The sequence below is a fragment of the Vicia villosa genome, unplaced genomic scaffold (assembly GCF_029867415.1).
Source record: "Vicia villosa cultivar HV-30 ecotype Madison, WI unplaced genomic scaffold, Vvil1.0 ctg.000305F_1_1, whole genome shotgun sequence".
Taxonomy (NCBI): domain Eukaryota; kingdom Viridiplantae; phylum Streptophyta; class Magnoliopsida; order Fabales; family Fabaceae; genus Vicia; species Vicia villosa.
This window is the reverse complement of record NW_026705133.1, coordinates 510345-535279: the sequence shown is the minus strand read 5'-3', so window position 1 is coordinate 535279 and position 24935 is coordinate 510345. Positions and strand designations below refer to the sequence as shown.

Here is a 24935-nt window from a genome sequence, read left to right as displayed (position 1 = left end):
TTTGGGACTTTCTTAGGCTATCCACATCAGCAACTCTTCTATGGTTAATCCACATCAGCAAGATATTATTGCTGTGTAATTTTCTCCCTCCATCTTCCACTATGCATTCGTTACTTATTTACTTCATGGTCTTAAATTCAATTGGTTTCTCCACTTCCAACACGGTTACGAAATTGAAATGCTTACAACTGTTGATTTCTCTATGGATTGATTTTTCTTCTATGTGACTTCTGCTTCCATCTTCTTTCTCCCTCTCCTTCTCCCTCTTCTTCTTTCATCTCCATCTCTTTTTCATCGAAGAATGAAGAAAATAGGATTTACCTTTCTGAGCAACTCTGGTGGTTGTTTGGCTGAAGACTTGGCGAAATAAACGCGAGCAAGAATTCCATAATTTCAGGTATGATTTTCTTCGCTCTGACCATCGTTAATCTTCTCTTTCTTTTTGAAGTCTCTCGCGATGCGTTCTTGGTATGGATGCGTTGAAGTGATGATAGTTCGTTGTTATTTGCAGATCGACGATGATGCGACGATAAAAATGCGTCGATGCAATTTGTGAACACCGAAAGGTAATCGATTGAAGACGGGATGCGAATCAGTATTGTTGTTGATTATCAAGAAACTCACTAACTTTTTTGATGTTGTTCTTTTCAATCCAGGCGCTCTGGCTGCTTCTTCGATGGATCGCGACGGTGCTTGCGATTCCTCTCCATTCTATTGCACAGGTTGTGCCTCACAGAGACTTTGGTTGAGATGATTGAGAATAATAACCATCCACGTTTTCTTCCACAACTTCCTCATCTTTACACCTCACTCGCAATCATGGTAGAAATATTTATAAATCAGTTCTAAGTTCTACTTTTATATTATCTTCCTCTCACAAAATCATCGAACATGGTTGGGTTTGGATGGTTTTGATTTTTTTTGTTATGTGTTTTTTGATTTATGTCTAAAGGTGAAAAATTTGTGTTGAGAATAGAGGATACTGATTTGGAGAGGTCTACAAGAGAATATGAGGAGGCGGTGCTTCGAGGTCTTTCTTGGCTTGGACTTGATTGGGATGAAGGTAGAACATTATGCATTTTGTTATGAGGTGAGTTTTGTGTTATGGAAGTTTGTTACCGATATTCTAATGGTTTTCTGATTTTTCTCATATAGATTGAAATCGGTGATGGTGATTATGGAGAGAAATGTGGAGATATGTAGTAGCTTTGAGTAATGCACTTAGTCGGTTACAATCAAACAAACCTCTTAGAGAACTGATATCTAATAACCTCTACTTTCATTTTATTGTTATTGTTATAGAGCTATGATAAAGTGTGGTAATACAATACAAGGAATTTTGAGGTAATTTTAATTGAAGTAGCATGTGTTGTTGTGCGTTATCACTTGATGCTATATTCTGATATCTAAAATGTGATTTTAATTGAAGTAGCATGTGCTGTTGGAAACTTGCAGTTAATGTTTATACAAGGTGTATGGCAAGGAAGCTTTCAGACCGACCAGAAGGTCAAGAAGATTATATTAACTGCTAATGCCCAGGTTGAATAAAGACAACTCTCACAGGTTTTACAAAGAACAACACTGTTGAGGAAGGTGCTTGTACTTAATGAACGTGCTCTTAAAGTTGCCGAGGTATGTGAGACTACGACTACATAAATTGTGTGAATGTTTTTCGTGTTTGAATTATATTGTATCTACACGACATTGATGAATTGTGTTTATGTGGTTTTGGTTGGGCAAAATTGGACTTGAAGAACAAGCCAAACATGAAGGCCTCAATTGGGTTTCTGTTTTTGGTTTATTGTAAGTGCGAATGTTTGGTTTTGAATGGTTTGCCATTGCAGCATGTGTGGAGCAACCGTAAGATCGTAAACACGAGAAATCATAAAACAACCATGGTAGAACTTGAATTGGTAGTGTTTCTTTTTACTACATAATTGAGTATACTAACTATTGTCTATCCCTTTATCGTCGACCATTAGAGATACAAAAAGTGGAGAAAATATTGATATTGATGTTGGTTTTGAATTGTTTACCATGTTTGTTTAATTCGTTGTAGTGCCGATTTTAATTTTATTGCTTTCCTTATTTTTCAGGGCCGAGTAGGGTTGCTGCTCTTCAAAGAAGAATAAGCGTGATAATTGCAATAGAATAATGATTTGTTCCTCAGATTTGTGAGTTTCGGTGAGTTATTTGTCTTACACTTTATATCTTCTACTTCATATTATTTGAACCTGTTTATTAGTAACTATTTGCATCACTAATTGGTCATAACCAATCTAATAATTTGTATGAAGAACAAAGAAGATTGTGTTGTGAGTTTTCGTAGTTTTTAAGTTTTTTTGAATTCCTGTCAGTACAACAAAAATCGGGCAGGATAAAAGAACCCAATCATAGGATAAGAAGAACCCGATTTCATGACTGAGTATATATGGTATGTCGGTTGCAACTTGCATAGTCGGTGAAATCGTAACATGACAACCCTATTCCCTGGAAGAGATTATGTTCACCAACTGAGATTGGTCACAGAGGTATTCTCCTATTCTTTAATCCTTTTTTGTTGAGTTCTTTTTTCTGTTGAACCTGTTTTGGTAATTCAAAGGGTAATGTTGCTCTTGCTGAACCGATTTGGATTGATTTTTTGTGATATGCTGCAGATATTCGTCTAAGTACTGATGAGGTTTTGAACCGGTTCTCACTATTTTATGCAGGGTATTTTTGAATTGGATTTTCCGAAGCGACGCGGTATTGCTACTGAAATTCTGAATCATCTTTAAAAAATACTGAAAGCTGACTATATCTTCCTCAGGTCCTGCGAACAGTTCAGGAACAGCAAATACAGCGGGTTCTTCACCAAGTTCAGCACCTTCAACACCCTCAACTCATACTCCTGGAGATGCTATGTCAATGCCTGCTTGCCTCATAATGGGAATTCTTCAAAGCCTCTAATGATGTTTGGCACTGATGGCGCCGGAACTCTTACGTCACCTTCAAACCAGTTAGTGAGTTGCTTTTTTTCATGGTCTGATTGATGAAAGGAATGATTTCATTCCTTGCAAGTAGACTCATTACCATTCCATTTTGGCAGTGGGATGATAAGGATATTGAATTGCAGGCTGGTGTTGATCGCTTTGTGGATGATGGATCTCTAGATAAAAAATCGCTTTTATTCTGCGATAACTATTTAGTGTTAAATGGTGTCAAATATTTTGCAACCATAAAGCACTGTTGCCTAGAGGAATTTTGCGATTGACAATGCTGATTTAAATGCAGTGTTGATGACTTTAGTTTTCATGGTTTCAAACATATTGGTCTATATTTTTACTTCTGTTTTATCGTTATTTTTCGAATTGATGAGTGATTTGTATTTTAATAATATTACTTGCCAGCTACCTTATCCGCTGTGACAACGAAGTTGCAAAATTAGATACTAGCCATCCCGAGGCTTGCGGTAAAGTTGGTGGCAAGATCATTATGCATATAGACGATAGCCGGAAATATTACAATTTTTTCTTATCACCATATTACAGGAAGGGCGCTCCAACTACTCCACTGATAACTGTTGCTGTGACAAAGCTGATTGCTGAAGTTCTTGAGAGGAACAATTTACCTGGAGCAATATTTGCCGGTCTCTGTGGAGGTGCTGATATTGGGGAGGCAATATCGAAAGACACACGCATTCCTTTGGTTTCATTTACTGGAAGCTCAAAGGTAGTTTCTTTGTTTGTTTTATTTGTTTACTTTACTGCTAGGCCCATTGTAGATTACAGTATGCTATTGAGCTGATAATGACGGGTTCCTATTATAGGTGGGTGCACTGGTCCAGCAAATAGTGAGTCAAAGATTTGGCAAACCCTTGCTTGAGTTAAGTGGTAACAATGCAATAATAGTCATGGATGATGCCGATATCACACTGGCTGTACGCTCTATTTTCTTTGCAGCTGTCGGTACCGCTGGCCAGCGTTGTACAACCTGCCGTAGACTGGTATTGAAAATTGATTTCACAATTTGAATGTAGCCATATATGATTTTTGTAAAGTACATGTAATATTTAATTGAGCTGCGTTTTACTGCAGTATCTGCATGAGAGTGTTTATGCAAACGTGCTCGAGCAACTTACTGGACTCTACAAACAAGTCAAAATTGGATTATGCAAAAAATATAACAGGAGACATATATGAGTCCGGGTTGGTACTAAATTTCCCTTTAAATTTCGGTTTTTAGTTTGTATTTTTTGTTACAAATTTCTGCAGGCAACAATGTGAAATATGACCATGTTTTCATCCCCATTCCATTCTGGTCCCTCCAATCTATCTTTTACTAAGTAGTTTGGTTTACTTAACAAACCTGAATACTCACTCCTAATCACTCTGTTTCAACATCAGAAACATCACACATGACAATATATACTTTTGTATTGAATTTTAAAATGATTTTTTGTGTTAGGAAGAGTTGGTATATATTTATTTGACGAGGATGTTTACTCCTGAATTCTCCTCTCCTGCAAGAAATGATTGTGAAGCCTGCTATAAATGTCAGACCTGAGTTGATGTTACAACTATTTCGGTTCAAGAGAGCCTCGGTACAAGCTGAAATTATTTATGATGGGAAAGTCTCTTCATAATGTTTTTTATTCAACTCTTATATAGTTTCCAAGTTTCAAATTCTATATCTACTGCTAAAACTCATTCGGTATTGTCAAGCAGAGTTCACCAGTCAATGCATCATTTAGTTTTTGATTATTGTTTAAGTCTTTCATTATTCTGTTGACTTGAAGTCAATCTAAGTATGTAACAATTGATTCCAGCTATATATGCTTTTAATGAACCTATAAGGTGTTCAACTATATGTATCATGATGATTACCTCAGTTTCTTTATCATTAATCTATTTCGTATTTATCATCAATTTCTATTGTGAATTCTGTTGCAGACAGGTTTGTATCATCACATACTGTTTTGGTTCGTGTATATACAGTACAGTGTTTTGGCCATACCAAGTTTACATATGGAATGCATTCTGTTTTGTATTATCACCTCCATATAAAACAAAACAAATATATGTATTTTATAGATTACTTATATAATCATTTATTAAATTGATGATAAAGTTTTTTGGACATACCAAGCTAACTGTATATAGTCCAACATAGATTCTTATATCTCATGTCTAAACCTCTAAAACAACCTTATCCATACCTAGAAACCCTTTGGATGCAAGACAAAAAGCATGCCTTTAGATGGAACTCACGTATCAAGTATGTATCGAACCTATTCCTCATTTGTATGTCAACAATATGATTCATATGCAATTTTAATGAAAATATAATTTATTCCTTAGCTGATTAGTTAATAATATATATACATATATTTTAAGATCTTATGGTTATTTTTGTTTGCAGACAACTATGAAGCTCCCAATTTTGTACCAACTATGAAACTCCCAATTTCACGGTTTTTAGATTTTCATTTATGGGACTTTGCAACTTTCTATATCATAATTACATGAACCTATTATATATTTATACTATTGGGCTACACCTCTTCAGTTCAACTTCAAAACCTGTGCTTCTTAAAAACAATTGGTTAACAAACCAAAAAGGTATCAGCAAAACTATACATCAATGTTAATTATAATAGTCTATTTTTTTCACCATATAAAATGTACTCCTGCAGATTTCGGTTTGCTTCAACATTGTGACTATATTTCGGTCAAGCAAATAACTAACGGTTCACATAACACATAACATGGACAAAACAACTAAGTATTAACATTTGTCACTAATCCAAGATACTCCCTATTCAGATTCGAGCATATAAATGAACTGAAAAATTAATAATGTCAAAACAAAATATAATATTTATTATTTTTATAAACGGAAAAAAGATATTGTTGATTCTAATCCTAATTTCTTATTTTTTTAAAACACGTGTACTGATAATTAATAATTTCTTTTTTAAAACACAGGTACTGATAATTAATAAACGTGTTTATAAAACGTATTATTAATTCAAATATTTTTCTTTATTCAAAGAATTATAGACACCGATTTGTTATCTTATATTATTAATACCTTATATATATTCCAAATACATTATTAACTCATTTAAACGTATTTCTATTTATGTTATAATATATATATATATATATATATATATATATATATATATATATATATATATATATATATATATATATATATATATATATATATATATATATATATATATATATATATATATATATATATATATATATATATATATATATATATATATAGTAACGGGAACATGAAGTTAGTGATCAAAAGAATTAATATTAACGGGAATATTAAATTACTTATCAAAATATTGAATATTAACGAGAGCATAAAGTTACTGATCAAAATATTGAATAATAACAGAAATTTGAATTTACTAATAACGGGAACATGAAGTTACTGATAAAAATATTGAATATTAACAGGAACATGAAGTTACAGTTACTGATCAAAATATTAATATTAGCAAAAACAGGAAGTTACTAATCAAAATATTGAATATTAACGGGAACATGAAGTTACTGATAAAAATATTGAAAATTAACAGGAACATGAAGTTACTGATCAAAATATTAATATTAACGGAAAGATCAAAATATTGAATAATAACGGGAAATGAAATTACATATCAAAATATTAAATATTAACGAAAACATGAAGTCGATCAAAATATTCTATATTAACGGGAACATGAAGATATTGATCAAACTATTGAATATTAACGGAAATATGACGTTCGGAAAATTGACCATGACAGTGTTGAACACCTCCCTCCATTGTCATACTAACCAACAAACAGAAAATTCGCAACAAAACAAAATGAGTCCATGTTTGGTCCTGTTCTTATTGGGACTTCGGTTATATGAGCCTTTCAATAAATAGTCCATTCATTTTATGGGTTATAATCCATACATTTTCTTTACACATATTATTTCTCAATGGAACCTCTACATTTCTTACATGCATCCTTAGATGTATTATTCAATCTAAAACAATATAAACTTTATTTTGATTTTTTTTTAAAAATTTAAGATGCAATATTTTTAAAAATTGTGCGTAACACAGCGGTACAATGCAATTGTTTCACATAAAGTTAATGATAAAACTATTGAATATTAACGGAAAATGAAGTTATTGCTCAAACTATTGAATATTAACGGGAACATGAAGTTGCTAATTAAAATATTGAATATTAACGGGAACATGAAGTTATTGATCAAACTATTGAATATTAACGGAAACATGAAGTTACTAACCAAAATATTGAATATTAACGGGAACATGAAGTTACTGATCAAAATATTTAATATTAACGGAAATATTAAATTACTGATCAAAATAAACTCAAAATAAATAACTCAGTCCTATTCACTATTACTTCACAATACCTTTACCTGTCACTATCCCGACGAAATAGTTATGTCTGACTGCATATCAACGCTTTCATCAACACCAGCAGAAGAAGATCCCACATACTTACCATTCCCTTTGTCACACCTTCCACCTTCACTATTGTCCTTCGATGCAACTTCACTAATATCCTCAAACGAATCTTGCCAAACAACGGCTTTTCCATTCCCTTATGTTTTACATGCGCTATTTTTCTTTATGATAACCTTTAACCTAACTTATAATCTTTTTCAAACATTTCTGATTTTCCTAAACCCAAATGCGCGGAAACGACGGGTACCCGTGCGAACGCACGGGTAAGACACTAGTTGAAGAGTAAATGTGAATTCATAGGAAGTATAAGTAGATTCCTACAAATGACGTCACTATTCCGTTCACAGGAATCAAGAATGAGTTGAGAAACAATGATGACAGTGAATTAAAGCTTTTGATATAGTGGAGTGCGAGGACCTGCAAAATTAGCATTTTAACGCCCAAGTTAATATGTGAGGAGGAAGAGAATGAAATAGAAACTGTTGTTTGAATTGATGCTCATAGGCGAATCTATATACACAATATACAACTTGTTCTACTTCCGAGTAATTACACCAAATCTCCAAAAATCAACTATAAACGAAAAAATATAATTGAAAGCAAATAACTGCCCTAAGGACATCAAATATGTATCAAATCCATTCTAACTTTTTTTATTCTAAATTTCCTATATTATCCTAATAAAAATTTAAATAAATACTTTCTCTTTTTTTTATAAATAAATTTGACTTTTTAAATTAATTGAATAAATAATATATTTGAACTATAGGTTAGATATATCAATTATTCAACGAAACAAAAAAAATTAAAATTGGAGTATTTATTTAGAGCTGTTACCAGTATTTTTCTATTTCTTTTTGTTAACAAACTAAAAAAAATGGTGAATTTCTATTTTTCCTTTTTCTCTCTCTTAACATATTTTCAATTCACAATCTTTCTTGCTTTTATTGGGGTGGGAAGTGCTACCTACACCCCCACCATGTTAGGCTATGTTCAATCGTTTGCATATTCAATACCTTCTTTTTTTCACTTTTTATTCTCCACATCATCTTCTCTTTCTTTCACATAATAATTCAACACTCATTTAATTTTTACTCACTACAATTGTTTTGTTTAATAAAATTCAACACTCAATCCCACCATTTTAAACAATCACAACAATCAATAAAATTTTGCAAAGTAATATATGTGGGCCCACACTTTCTCATTCAACCTGTTGAATGTTTTCAACACATATTAATCCACATCACTTTCAACTCTTTATTCAACATCTCATTACACCTATTCAACTATTGAATAATTTTTTCAACACCCTCATTGTAAATGGAATTATGAAAACCAGTTCAATTGAGTAAAAAAATAAGAAGCTTCTTATACTACGGGTGACTAGTAGTGTAGTGCTTTTAACTTATTTTAGTTTTTAATTGATTTTATCAACTATTTAGCTTTATACTTCTTATTCTAGGCAATACATTTGTGATTTAACCATGCAAAGTTTTCTATTAGGAAGCGCCCCCTCCTCCTATGATCTTTTGATAGAGAAAAGACTTTTCCAACATTGTAGGTGTTGCATTCATAGCCTCCTAAATCAATGTTTGTTTATGGCATCCATTATCTACACTTTATGCATTTATATATTTTTTATGTTGAGAGTGGTGTCCTCATGATTGATCATGTAATTCTTTTGAACATGAGACTGAGAGTGGTGTCTTTGTTTAAAATTCTTAAACATATTCATTGAGACAATTTTCCTAAGTCTAAGATTTCTATGTTTACTTTAAAAACAAAAGTTCTGTTTATTAGAAAGAAAAAACATTTTAAACAAAAATCATGAAAAAGCAAACAATAATTGGATATTAAAATGCCACCCATAAACATGGTGGCTAACACACCGCCGGTCCGCAAAGATTAGTTGGGTTGTTTTTTGCCCATCTTATATCCTAGAACTAGAAAGTAAAAAATCACATAGCCTCTAGCTTTAGAACAACATGATTAAAAAATTCACATAACCACATGGCCTCAATTTCACAACTTGTTCAGCTAATGCGTAGCAATTCCTAATTAATGAATAATACTCCTTTCTTCTCAAAATGAGTCATCTTTGATAAGTTAAAAAAAAACCAAAAGAAAAAAAAGTAAACAGAAGTAGATTTTTAAAAATAAAGTTCATGCAACATCATTAGTAAAGGCGTAACGCAATCCCGAGAAGGAAGAGGAAGGTATGGATCAAGTGTGGAGAACATCTTTGATATTCTCCACCGCCGGATGACCCAAAGTTTAGCATAGAGAATATCAATTAGAGAAATTGCATAGCCACGTTCCAAATGAGGTGTGAAAGGTACTGCAAAAACTATTGTGAGTTGGTATGTCATTACAACTTCTATCTACGTTTATAATAGTACAAAAGTAGCCGAGAGAGTTCTACTTTATGAAACAATTTTCTAAGTGCTCTGCTTGAGGTTGTTGAAACAAATTCAAAAAGAGTCTCCATGGTATGGCAGCCCAAAGAGAGTTGGTACCTTGAGATGGTTTCAAGTGATAAATGTAACATCCTTCTAAACCTCATGTATAATTTACAAATAAATTAATTAAAACAACCACACAAAGATTTCACACTTCATAGAAACATATTCATTCCTGCTCCGTAACACGGGTCACACAAAATTAACATTTAATTTTTAAAGGCAAATACACATTCATGATGTTTATAAGACATCAATTCACATTTAAAAATGTCGCAGCAGAATCATCATCATTTAGTTTGTTTTTATTTTAAAATAAAACACTTCATGAGTCTTAAACATTTAACTCGAGACATGAAAAGCATAGTTTAACAATTTTCTTCTAAAATAAACAACATCAAAGTTTAAGAAATTCAAGCGTCAACCTCAACTCGATGTCACATGATCAGAGCAAAAACCACTATAAAACAATAACTAAAGAAATATTTGCGCAACTAGCTTCCACTTACTTTCCGCGAGAACTATTCCTGAGTATCTGCAAGTTAATTATCCACGTAGAGACAACATTCAAATAGAAGGGGTGTGTAATCATAATCAATTATAAAAGATATAAGAAAGAATAGTTTTGAAACAATTATATGCTACAAATCAACAACATCAATTACATCATAGCCTCATACCCAAACATCACAAGTAACTCATGTACATCTTCCATCACAAGACTTACATATAGTCATATAACATTTACAAGTATCACCAAATCACATAACACCAACAAAATTATGCAATGCCACATAGAATTCTATGCAACAATACTGACTCAATGCACGTGGTACCAGTTTAAGAACACACTGGTTCATTTAGCTCCCTGTTCCACCACCATATGATAGAGGATTTGCCACCATAGGTAACACTTCACTAATTCCCACCATAGGAAATTAGATACTCGCACTCAAATCAACACCATAGGATCGATTCCACATCATAATTAGAACCGAAGTTCTGATAACATGGATGCATAGACTCTCAACATGCAATAAAAACAACGACACACATTTGTTCGACCTCGACTAGTCAAGTGTGTCATTGACAACATATCATGAAGAATTTTCTGATACTCGCGAGCTCAATTGCACAATGAAGAATTTTCTGTGTTTTTTTTATCGTTAGAGATCTTCCAGACCACCGGTTTCGATTCTTTAAAAAACTCTGATCTCAGGATTCGAAATCCAACATTTTCCTACTGTTTTAACATCCTAATTCAAGCTACTATTTCATATGATCATGGATTCTAAATACATCATAACCATAACGCCAAATTCATCATCTTTAATCACTAATTCATATCAAATCCAACATGGTTCATAAAACACATCAATAAAAAATTAACTTAAAGCAACAACATCATCAAAGATTTCACAATACAACATATGCACACAACATCAACATCAAAGATTTCACCACTTTCATCAATATTCATAACAATCAATATGAATCAACGAGAACTAAAACCCTATATCTACTCTTCCCTCATATTAATTATAATTGAGAACCATTACCCACCCTAAGATTGTTATTCCTAGTAATTTTTCTTCTCAAGCTTCTATGGATGTGTTGTTCTCCTTAAGCCTCATCTTGCCCTAACACTCTTCTCCTCTTCTCAATTTCACATACAAAACAAAATATATTCTATTCTCCATATTTAATTTTTTACTATTAAGAAATAGTATCCCAATTAGGCTTTTCCTAATATGCCCTCACATACTCTCCAAATGACCATCTTGTCCTTATTTTCTCTAGACATCTAATTTATATTATTTTCTTATTTATTAATTACTAGTAACATAAACTATTATATAATCCATATAATATATGTCCTATCTTAAGGTCTTACACCCCCACCAAAAGTCTAATAAACACAATATTCATACAATATTCACAAATAAATATTATAAACAACACAATTTTAAATTGGGCGTGTTACAACTCTCCCCCACTTATAGAATTTTCCCCCCGAAAATTACCTGATGAAAATAGAGTCGGGTACGACTCTCTCATCTTATCCTCACACTTCCAAGTCATACTATCGCCAGCTGAACCTCCCTACACTACCTTCACCAAGACAATCTCTTTTCCCTTAAATTGCTTCACTTCTCGATCCTCTTTTCATATGGGTGATGCTTTAATTGTCAAGTTATCTCTCACCTGCACATCATCCACTTGAATCACTTGAGAATGATCTGGAATGTATCTCCTCAATTGAGACACATGAAACACATTATGAAGAGTAGAAAGCGACGATGAAAAAGCAATCTGATAGGCCACCTCACGTATCCTATGCATAATCTGGTAGAGACCAATAAAATGCGGCGTGAGCTTACGCGGCTTCAGAGCTCTACCAACACCAGTTAGTGGAGTAACTCTCAAGAACACATGATCTCCCTATTGAAACTCAAATGCTTTCCTCCTCTTATAATGATAAATTTTCTAAAAACTCTACGAAACTTTCATCTTCCTTTGGATCATATTGATCTTTTCGGCCGTCTACTGCATAATCTCAGGTCAGAATACAACACTATCGCATGACTCATACAAACACAACAAAATCCTACACCTCCTACCATACAATGCCTTGTACGGTGCCATCCCAATACTAGCATGGAAAGTGTTTTTGTAAGTGAATTCAATCAATGGAAAGTGGCTATCTTAAGCACCTCCTTGTTCTAACTCACAAGCCCTCTGAAAATCCTCCAAAGATTGGATGGTCCTCTCTGTTTGACCATTCGTCTGCAGATGATAAGCAGAAATCAACCTCAACTTAGTACCCAAACCTTATGTAAACTTTCTCTGAACCTTGATGTAAACCTCAGATCTCTATACAACACAATACTCGAAGGTATACCATGTAACCTCACAATCTCTTTGATATACATCTCAACTAACCTCTTCAAGGAATGATTGATACTCATTGGTAAGAAGTGAGCCGGCTTAGTCAATCTATCCACTATCACCCAAATCAAATCATTGCCCATAGAAGTCTTCGATAAACCTGACACAAAATTCATATAAATGTTTTCCCATTTCTACTCTGGAATATTTAACAATTGCATCAGACCCAAAGGTTTCTGGTGTTCAATCTTTTACTTCTGACAAGTCAAGCAAGCATAGACAAACTAAGCATTTTCCTTTTTCATACCGAACCACCAAAATAATTTATTCAAATCCTGATACATTTTCGTCGCACCAAGATAAATACTTAAACCACTTCAATGTCTTTCCTCAAGAATAATCTTCTTAATTTTTGGCACACCAGGAACACACACTCTATCTCTAACCTCATCACACCATTCTAGTCAACTCATAAATCACCCTTATTACCTTGGTTAGTCAGCAACAAACGGTTAACCAAACCCAAATCAAATTTTTGACCTTCTCAGATCTCTTCCAAAATACCACTGGTCAGCCTCAACATCCCCCAACTTCATACTGCTAGTAGTCACTTCACACGTTAAACTCATATATCTAAATTGTTCGATCAATTCCAACTTTTGAACCATAAGCATCGACATATGTTAGAACTTCCTACTCAATGCATCAGCTACAATATTAGCCTTTCCCAAATGATAACTCAAATCAAAATTATAATCTCACAGAAGTTCAAGCCATATCTTCTGCCTTAAGTTCAACTCCTTCTGATCGAACAAATGCTTTAAACTCTTGTGATCACTAAACACTTCAAACTTGGAGACAAAAGCATGATGCCTCCAAATCTTCAGAACAAATATCATAGTTGTCAACTCTAAGTCATGAGTAGTATAATTCCTTTCACGAACTTTCAATTGTCTGGGAGCATAAGCAACAACCTGACCATTCTATATCACACACCACCAAGAACCATCTTTCATGCATCACAATATACCACAAAAGGTTCACTCGAATTAGGCAAAATACATACCATAATGTAACATCCGTAATTTTCCTTAATTTAATTTAATTGGGATTTAAATTATTTTATTGGAATTATTTGGCATTTCTCTAAAAATTATGGAAAATAATAGAGTTGGGCCGAGGTAGTGTTAGTAAAAGGAGGGGTGTTAGTCACAAGGCCTTTTTACTAAATTATATTATTTTTCATAAAAGAAGGAAAAGGAGGAAATTAGAGAAAGAACGTGAAAAGAGAAGAAGAGGAGAATAGAGGAAGAACGTGAAAGTGCAGAAGCAGAGAAAGAGGAAGAGTTCAAGAATTCGGCTAAGGTAAGGGGGACTTATCTGATTATCATCTATTATCGGGTTAGGGGTTGATAATACTGAATAGATGTAGAATTCGGGTCAATTGAGTCATATGATAGGTTTAGGGATTGAGTCAAATTGTATGATGTTTGATCTCTATGTTTGAATCCATGATGTCTGTGTTATTATGATCTCAATTGATGCATAATTGGTGTATTATGAGATGTATTTTGTGTTGTTTGTGCATTCCACTTCCCTAGGTTCGTACTGGTATGGATTGGGTGAGTTTGGAATGTGTAGAATGCTGTTTTCTGCAGATTGGGGTTTCTGAAATCTCCGGTTCGCGCCGCGTGCATAGGGTTGGCGCCGCGAACAGGTGGGCAGAATGCCAGGAAGTTGTGATACGCACAGGTCGCGCCGCGTACCCGTGTTGGCGCCGCGAAGGCGTAACTTTTTCTCGTTTCGCGACGCGTGCAGATGGTTGCGCCGCGAATAGCTTGGCAGAGAGCCAAGGATTTTTGGAACGCTCAGTTCGCGCCGCGAACTAAGATGGCGCCGCGTGCTGTTGATGTTTTGAGATATTTTTTAAAAGTTCAAAGATGCATAACTTTTTAACTGTTGGTCCGTTTGATGTGCCGTTTCGAGCTAAACGAACCTTATGGAATAATTTATATGATGATGAATGATTGGTTTTAGAATGATGAAAATACATGTATGCTATTTCTTATTGAGGATGATGATTGGTGCAAATACGTGTATGTTTTGTATATGATGATGGAATTGTGAATGAATGATGTTAATATATATGAACATACTTGATGATGATGATGATGATGATGATTTTGATGATGATGGTATAAGTATGTTGTATATGTTGCATTCATTCATGTTCATTGGTGATACTGTATCCATAAGGGTGTGTTGGATCAGTGAAGGGCATGATTCCCATTGTGTGGAATCTGTGCTGGCAGGGCCGTATCTTGATGATGTTGGATCGGTCATGGGTTATTCCCATTTGATGATGTTGGTACCACATGCATAGTGTCAGTTCATACATGTGCATAATTTATAACATGATTGGATGTATTCCAGTGTTGTAAATGTTGATGATGTGTTGATTGTTGTTTGACTTGTTTTGAATGTCTGTTTATGAAACAATTGGGTGAATGATGCAACTGTGATGTGTTATTGCTTTATAACCTTATAACATTTGTTAATTATGATGAGACTCACCCTTAAATGTTGTCATTTTTAGATTGAGGATAGCGGCTGTTCGACTCGGTGAGGATTAGCTCATGAGTCAGTTATTTTAGTAGCGTCAGGTGTCATGCTCTGATAGTTGTAACACTGGGGACGCGATTGTTTAGAGTTTATGATTATGACTCTAGTTATGTTTTGATGTTTTGAAGGATAAGTTTTAAAGATGTTAAACTTAGTCCGTTGAATAAATTTCCGCTGTGTTAACATGAAACGTTTTAATTTATGATGATTACCTCAGTGAATGCATGACATGACTGAATGATGTTTATTTATTATGAATTGTGGCACCCTTATTTCATGTACTCTGAATATTTGTTTAAATTGCCGCGGGGTTAGTAAGGGGTGTTACAATAGTGGTATCAGAGCATAGTCGGTCGTTATGACCAGAGTCTTAGTGTTAGTTTTGTTTCCTGTGTATACGACTAGTAAGAGTTAACTGTCGATACTTCTGTTCTGATTAAATTGGTTGTGATTTAAGCAGAACAATGGCTGGAAGAGGAGGAAGAAACGATGATGCTATTGCTGAGGCTCTGGGCATGATCGCTGGTGTGCTGGGGGGAAATGCCAATGGAGCTGCGATTGGTGCTGACAGGCAGCTGAACAGTTTTCAGAGGAACAATCCTCCATTGTTCAAGGGCACGCATGATCCTGAAGGTGCTCAGAAGTGGCTTAAGGAGATCCAGAGAATCTTTAGAGTCATCGATTGTGCTGAGGATCTGAAGGTGAGATATGGTACTCACATGTTGTCTGAAGAACTGACGATTGGTGGATGGCCACCAGGACTGAGCTGGAAACTGATGGTGTGGCTATTTCTTGGGTTGTGTTCAAGAGAGAATTTTTGAGAAGGTACTTTCCGGAAGACGTAAGAGGTCGAAAGGAAATTGAATTTCTGGAACTAGTTCAAGGAAGCATGACAGTACTAGAGTATGCTTCGAAGTTCGTTGAGTTGGCGAAGTACTACGTTCACTACAACAACGATGAAGCTAGTGAATTCTCGAAATGCATCAAGTTCGAGAACGGTCTCCGTGATGAGATTAAGCAGGGTATCAGATATCAAAGAATCCGAAGATTTGTAGACTTGGTGGACTGTAGTAGGATCTTCGAGGAAGATAATCTCAAGCTGAAGTCATCTCACTCTCGCGAGTTAGTTGACAGAAAAGGGAAGAAGCCTATGGATAAGGGTAAGCCATATGGTAGAGGTAATCCAAAGACTGGTGGTTGGAAGAAGCCTAGTGGGGGAGACTCCAGTGCTTTTGTCAGGTGCTATAACTGTGGTGAGGTCGGGCACCGTAGGAATGAGTGCAAGCTGAATCAGAAGAAGTGCTTCAAGTGTGAAGAAGTGGGTCATGTTGCCGCTGATTGTAAGAAGAAGATTGTGACTTGTTACAATTATGGTGAAGAGGGTCACTTTAGCCCACAGTGTCCTAAACCGAAGAAGAACCAAGTTGGAGGAAAGGTCTTTGCTTTGTCTGGATCAGAAACCACTCCAGAGGATAGACTAATTAAAGGTACGTGTTTTATTCATGGCACACCTTTAGTTGCGATTATTGATACTGGAGCAACTCATTCTTTTATTTCTTTGGATTGTGCTAAGAGGTTGAATTTGGGAATATCTGAAATAAATGGAAGTATGGTTATTGATACTCCAGCGTCGGGTTCAGTAACTACTTCGTCTGCATGCTTGAATTGTCCGGTTGACATTTTTGGTAGAGAATTCGGGATGGACTTAGTGTGCCTTCCGTTGAAACAACTCGATGTAATCCTGGGGATGAACTGGTTAGAATTTAACCGTGTTCACATCAACTGTTTTTCGAAGACAGTAATCTTTCCTGAAGAAGTTCATTCTGATGATCTGGAGATGACAGCTAGACAGGTGGATGAAGCTATCAAGACTGGTGCAACGGTGTTTATGTTGTTTGCATTGGCAAATTCAAAGGAAGGAGTAGTAAGTAGTGAACTACCAGTGGTATGTGAGTTTCCAGAAGTTTTTCCGGAAGAAGTGAATGAATTACCACCAGAAAGAGAAATAGAGTTTTCCATTGAATTAATTCCGGGAACTAGTCCAGTGTCAATGGCACCGTATCGTATGTCACCGTCTGAGTTGACTGAACTGAAGAAGCAGTTGGAAGAATTACTTAAGAAGAAGTTCATTCGTCCTAGTGTTTCTCCGTGGGGTGCACCTGTGTTACTAGTGAAGAAGAAAGAGGGTTCAATGAGGTTGTGTGTGGATTACAGACAACTGAACAAGGTTACTATCAAGAATCGGTATCCCTTGCCGAGGATTGATGATTTGATGGATCAACTGGTTGCAGCATGTGTGTTTAGTAAGATTGATCTGAGGTCTGGGTATCACCAGATTCGTGTGAAAGACGATGATATTCAGAAGACCGCTTTCAGAACAAGGTATGGACATTATGAGTATTCGGTAATGCCGTTTGGAGTTACTAACGCACCTGGTGTATTTATGGAGTATATGAATAGGATATTTCATCCTTATCTCGATAAGTTCGTGGTGGTGTTTATAGATGATATCCTAATATATTCTAAGAGTGAGGAAGAACATGCGGAACATCTCAGAACTGTGTTGGAGTTGTTAAAAGAGAAGCAACTTTTTGCCAAACTGTCGAAGTGTGAATTTTGGTTAGAAGAGGTCAGTTTTCTTGGACATGTAATTTCTAAGAATGGTATTGTTGTCGATCCTACTAAGATAGAGGCTGTATCTCAGTGGGAAGCGCCGAAGTCAGTGTCAGAGATTCGTAGTTTTCTTGGCCTTGCAGGTTATTATAGGAAATTCATTGAAGGATTTTCAAAGTTAGCATTGCCGTTAACTAAATTAACCAGAAAGGGTCAGGCTTTTATTTGGGATGTAAAATGCGAGGAAGGATTCCAAGAGCTGAAGAAGAGGTTGACTAGTGCTCCTATTTTGATTTTGCCGAATCCGACAGAATCATTTGTGGTTTATTGTGATGCTTCGTTGATGGGTTTAGGTGGTGTACTGATGTAGAATCAACAAGTGGTCGCGTATGCGTCGAGACAACTCAAAGTGCATGAAAGGAATTATCCGACTCATGATTTAGAGTTGGCAGCGGTAGTGTTTGTTTTGAAATTGTGGCGACATTATCTGTATGGTTCGAGATTTGAGGTGTTCAGTGATCATAAGAGTCTGAAATATCTCTTTGACCAAAAAGAACTGAATATGAGGCAGAGAAGGTGGTTGGAATTCCTTAAAGACTATGATTTTAGTTTGAATTACCATCCGGGTAAGGCAAACGTAGTTGCTGATGCTTTAAGTAGGAAGACTTTGCATATGTCTATGCTAATGGTGAAGGAATTGGATTTGATTGAACAATTCAGAGACTTGAGTTTGGTATGTGAAGGTACTCCTACTAGTGTTAAGTTGGGAATGCTGAAGCTGACCAGTGGTATTCTTGAAGAGATCAGAGAGGGCCAGAAGGCTGATGTCGAATTAGTCGACAAGTTGACTTTGATTAACCAAGGCAAGAGTGGTGAATTCAGAGTTGACGAGAATGGTATACTGAGGTTTGGAGACAGAGTTTGTGTTCCTGATGTTGCTGAACTTCGAAGAAGTATTTTAGAAGAAGGACACCGTAGTGGATTAAGTATTCATCCTGGTGCTACCAAGATGTATCATGATTTGAGAAAGCTATTTTGGTGGCCTGGAATGAAGAAAGAAATTGCTGAGTTTGTGTATTCTTGTTTGACTTGTCAGAAGTCAAAGGTTGAACATCAGAAGCCATCTGGATTTATGCAACCGATGTTTATTCCTGAGTGGAAATGGGATAGCATATCGATGGATTTTGTTTCGGGTTTGCCGAGAACTGTTAAGAATTGTGAAGCTATCTGGGTCGTGGTAGACAAGTTGACAAAGTCTGCACATTTCATACCGGTAAGAATGGATTATCCGATGGAAAAGCTGGCTCAATTATATATTGAGAAGATAGTCAGTCTACATGGTATTCCTTCGAGTATCGTGTCAGACAGAGATCCGAGATTTACTTCTAAGTTCTGGGAAGGTTTGCAGAAGGCTTTGGGTACTAAGCTGAGACTGAGTTCTGCTTATCATCCGCAGACAGATGGACAAACTGAGAGGACAATTCAGTCGTTAGAAGATTTGTTACGTGCTTGTGTGTTATAAAAAGGAGGTGCTTGGGATAGTTATCTGCCTTTGATTGAATTTACCTACAACAACAGTTTTCATTCGAGTATAGGTATGGCTCCGTTTGAGGCATTGTATGGTAGGAGATGTAGAACTTCATTGTGTTGGTACGAAGCTGGTGAGAGTGTTGTGATTGGACCAGAAATTGTACAACAGACTACGGAGAATATTAAGATGATTCAAGAGAAGATGAAAGCTTCTCAGAGTCGTCAGAAGAGTTATTATGATAAAAGAAGGAAGACACTTGAGTTTCAAGAGGGAGATCATGTGTTTATGAAGGTTACTCCTATGACGGGTATTGGTCGAGCTTTAAAGTCAAAGAAGTTGACTCCGCGATTTATTGGACCATTCCAAATTTCGGAAAGAGTGGGAGAAATGGCATATCGTATTGCGTTACCGCCGATGCTTGCCAACTTGCATGATGTATTTCATGTGTCTCAATTGAGGAAATACATTTCGGATCCGTCCCACGTGATCCAAGTGGACGATGTGCAGGTTAAAGCCAACTTAACGGTTGAAACGTTGCCTGTGAGGATTGAAGATAGAAGACTGAAGCAATTGCGGGGCAAGGAAATAGCTTTAGTCAGAGTAGCTTGGGGAGGACCAGCCGATGGAAATGTCACCTGGGAGTTAGAAATCCAGATGAAAGTTTCCTATCCGGAACTATTTGCTTGAGGTATGTTTTCGAGGACGAAAACTCTTTAGTGGGGGAGAGTTGTAACATCCGTAATTTTCCTTAATTTAATTTAATTGGGATTTAAATTATTTTATTGGAATTATTTGGCATTTCTCTAAAAATTATGGAAAATAATAGAGTTGGGCCGAGGTAGTGTTAGTAAAAGGAGGGGTGTTAGTCACAAGGCCTTTTTACTAAATTATATTATTTTTCATAAAAGAAGGAAAAGGAGGAAATTAGAGAAAGAACGTGAAAAAAGCAGAAGAGGAGAATAGAGGAAGAACGTGAAAGTGCAGAAGCATAGAAAGAGGAAGAGTTCAAGAATTTGGCTAAGGTAAGGGGGGACTTATCTGATTATCATCTATTATCGGGTTAGGGGTTGATAATACTGAATAGATGTAGAATTCGGGTCAATTGAGTCATATGATAGGTTTAGGGATTGAGTCAAATTGTATGATGTTTGATCTCTATGTTTGAATCCATGATGTCTGTGTTATTATGATCTCAATTGATGCATAATTGGTGTATTATGAGATGTATTTTGTGTTGTTTGTGCATTCCACTTCCCTAGGTTCGTACTGGTATGGATTGGGTGAGTTTGGAATGTGTAGAATGCTGTTTTCTGCAGGTTGGGGTTTCTGAAATCTCCGGTTCGCGCCGCGTGCATAGGGTTGGTGCCGCGAACAGGTGGGCAGAATGCCAGGAAGTTGTGATACGCACAGGTCGCGCCGCGTACCCGTGTTGGCGCCGCGAAGGCGTAACTTTTTCTCGTTTCGCGCCGCGTGCAGATGGTTGCGCCGTGAATAGCTTGGCAGAGAGCCAAGGATTCTTGGAACGCTCAGTTCGCGCCGCGAACTAAGATGGCGCCGCGTGCTGTTGATGTTTTGAGATATTTTTTAAAAGTTCAAAGATGCATAACTTTTTAACTGTTGGTCCGTTTGATGTGCCGTTTCGAGCTAAACGAACCTTATGGAATAATTTATATGATGATGAATGATTGGTTTTAGAATGATGAAAATACATGTATGCTATTTCTTATTGAGGATGATGATTGGTGCAAATACGTGTATGTTTTGTATATGATGATGGAATTGTGAATGAATGATGTTAATATATATGAACATACTTGATGATGATGATGATGATGATGATTTTGATGATGATGGTATAAGTATGTTGTATATGTTGCATTCATTCATGTTCATTGGTGATACTGTATCCATAAGGGTGTGTTGGATCAGTGAAGGGCATGATTCCCATTGTGTGGAATCTGTGCTGGCAGGGCCGTATCTTGATGATGTTGGATCGGTCATGGGTTATTACCATTTGATGATGTTGGTACCACATGCATAGTGTTAGTTCATACATGTGCATAATTTATAACATGATTGGATGTATTCCAGTGTTGTAAATGTTGATGATGTGTTGATTGTTGTTTGACTTGTTTTGAATGTCTGTTTATGAAACAATGGGGTGAATGATGCAACTGTGATGTGTTATTGCTTTATAACCTTATAACATTTGTTAATTATGATGAGACTCACCCTTACATGTTGTCATTTTTAGATTGAGGATAGCGGTTGTTCGACTCGGTGAGGATTAGCTCATGAGTCAGTTATTTTAGTAGCGTCAGGTGTCATGCTCTGATAGTTGTAACAATGGGGACGCGATTGTTTAGAGTTTATGATTATGACTCTAGTTATGTTTTGATGTTTTGAAGGATAAGTTTTAAAGATGTTAAACTTAGTGCGTTGAATAAATTTCCGCCGTGTTAACATGAAACGTTTTAATTTATGATGATTACCTCAGTGAATGCATGACATGACTGAATGATGTTTATTTATTATGAATTGTGGCACCCTTATTTCATGTACTCTGAATATTTGTTTAAATTGCCGCGGGGTTAGTAAGGGGTGTTACACATAACACTCATCAGTTTCTTCTTGAGTTCACAAAAACTCTATTCACATGCAACATCCCATACATAAGCTTGGCCCTTTCGAGTCAACTGAGTTAAATGTAATGCTAACTTCGAGAAGCCTTCAATAAATATGCGATAATAACTTACTAAACCAATAAACCTTTGTATATCAATAGTAGACTTCAAAGTCTCCCGTTGCAACACAGCATCAACTTTAGAAGGATATACAAAAATTCCACCACTCGAAATCACATGGCCAAGGAAACTCACTTCCTTTAACCAGAATTCACATTTCGACAACTTTGCATAAAGCTTCTTCTCCCTTAACACCTACAACACAATCTAGAGATGTTATGCACGCTCTTCCTTAGTCTTAGAATATATCAAAATATCATCAATGAAGACTACCACAAACCTATCTAGATACACATGTAAAATCCAATTCATATACTCCATAAATACACTTGTTTCATTAGATGCGCCAAACGACATCATCGTGTACTCATAGTGACCATATCTCATCCTGAATGTCATCTTCGAAACATCCTCTAGTTTAACTCAAATTTGATTGAAAGTGCTTTGCATGTTGGCTGCTTTATTGGTAAAACATAACTGGTTGATTGTGTTTATGCAGGTTTCATATATGTGTGGAGCTAATACAGGTTTTGTAAGGAATGTCATGATCGATGTCATGACATCCATGTGTGACAGCAGGAGCTGTTATTGTTTATGAGTTGTGTTTCCAGATTTATTCTTTTTATCAGTTTAGGAAAGTTTTTATTGAGTGCTGCATATTTCGTCTAGAAGATCCTATTGACAGCACATTGTGTAATAGACAGTTGGCGTGTGAATTAGGTTAACTTTGTTAACCCTAATGTGTTTCTAAAAAATCCCAAGGCCCAAGACCGCGTATAAAAAGACCTGCAATCCTAATTTGGAATGCAGACAGAAGATTGTAATTGTGAAGAACGGCTGTTCTGTAACTGTATCTTATGATCCACGCTTTTATCTTTGATGATTGTGTTCGAATGAGTTTGTGTTTTTATTGTGTCACTCTAAGCTTTTAAGCACGAGTGTGTGTCTCTTGATTGAAGCTTTTAAGCAGATCAAGGTGTGTTTTTGAAGAGTGTCTTCTATCTGTATTTGTTTATTGTGTATGTGTATCACTGCTGTGATTGAGGGGGAGTGGAATGGAGATATTCCATATCTAGGTAGAAGGGTCATTGGGTAGTGATTAAGTGAGGAGTTGTAAACTGGGATTTTAGCTCCGAATTGGTACTGCTAATAGTGGACTTTATCCCTGGCTTGGTAGCCCCCAGAGTAGGTTGTTTGAACCGAACTGGGTAAACAATTTTGTGTGTTCTTTACTGTTTTATGTTGTTTACTATTATTGTCTGTGCTGCGTAATTATGGATGTCATAACATCCAGTTTGACATCGAGCGTGTGTTACTAGAATTTTCAATTAGCATCAGAGCAGGCACCCAGCCTGTTTACATCTGGGTGAGATCTAGGGATAACAAAATTCTGGTACTATGGAGAAGGAACTGTTAGTGTTTGGAAACAGACCACCTATCCTGGATGGCTCTAACTATGACTACTGGAAACCCCGTATGGTAGCAGTCATTAAGTCAGTGGACAGCAAGGCTTGGAGAGTTGTTGAAAGTTGATGGAAACATCCTGAGAAAATTCTGGAAGATGGAACCACTATTCTAATTCCTGAAACTCAATGGAGCAAATATGAAGAAGAGTTAGCGTTGGGCAATTCCAAGGCCCTAAGTTCAATATTCAATGGTATCGACAAGAACATCTTCAGACTTGTGCAACACTGTGAGTTGGCTAAAAAATCTTGGGATATTCTCAAAACAACACATGAAGGTACGTCAAAGGTAAAAATGTCGAGACTTCAATTACTTACCACTAAGTTTGAAAATCTCAAGATGAAAGAGGATGAAACCATTCATGAGTTTTACATGAATGTCCATAAGATTTCAAACAACTTTGCAGCCTTAGGTGAGAAAATGACTGAAGAGAAACTGGTAAGGAATATCCTCAGATCACTGCCTAAGCGATTTGATATGAAGGTAACTGCCATTGAGGAAGCTCAAGACATCAGCAACATGAAGCTGGACGAACTTCTTGGTTCTCTCCAAACCTTTGAGTCAAGCATATGTGAGCCTGTTGAAAAGAAGAACAAAAGCATTGCGTTTGTCACCAACACAGGTGATGATTCAAAAGAAAGCACTGGTGTAAGTGATGAGAATTTATCAGACGCCATAGCCATGCTTGGAAAACAATTCAACAGACTTATTAAAAAGGTTAATCAGAAGTCCAAACCCGATGTCAGGAACACTTCCTATGACATCAGTCAGACATATGACTCAAGTAAAATGTTCAAAGCTGAGGAGAAGCCCTATCTGGGGAAAGGGGTTCAATGTCATGGATGTGAAGGATTCGGACACATTAGAGCTGAATTTCCTACCTACCACAAAGAGCAAAAGAAAGGACTGGCTGTTACTTGGTCTGACAAAGACTCGGATTCATAAAAGGAAACTGTAAAGCATGTCACAGTTTCAACAAGAATCTATGAAACTGATGATGATTCTAGTGATGATGAGCTAACCTTTGATGAACTAGCTGCCTCATACAAGAAGCTGCGTATGGAGAATGGTGAAGTCTGCAAACAAGTGGATAAGCAAGAGGTGATCATAAGAGATCTAGAATCTGAA

At 36.0% G+C, this 24935-nt stretch overlaps 1 protein-coding gene across 1 annotated transcript; it reads left to right on the top strand.

Moving 5' to 3' along the window:
* Positions 1-676: 676 nt before the first annotated feature.
* Positions 677-4881, top strand: LOC131626561 (uncharacterized). The gene is made up of 13 exons (XM_058897384.1): positions 677-722; positions 953-1020; positions 1156-1199; positions 1303-1319; positions 1433-1506; positions 1564-1632; positions 1809-1860; positions 2658-2712; positions 2810-2998; positions 3390-3711; positions 3809-3985; positions 4077-4187; positions 4447-4881. Exons 1-12 carry the CDS (start codon positions 677-679, stop codon positions 4179-4181), a joined length of 1218 nt encoding a protein of 405 aa, XP_058753367.1. The 3' UTR covers positions 4182-4187; positions 4447-4881.
* The last annotated feature ends 20054 nt before the right edge of the window (positions 4882-24935 follow it).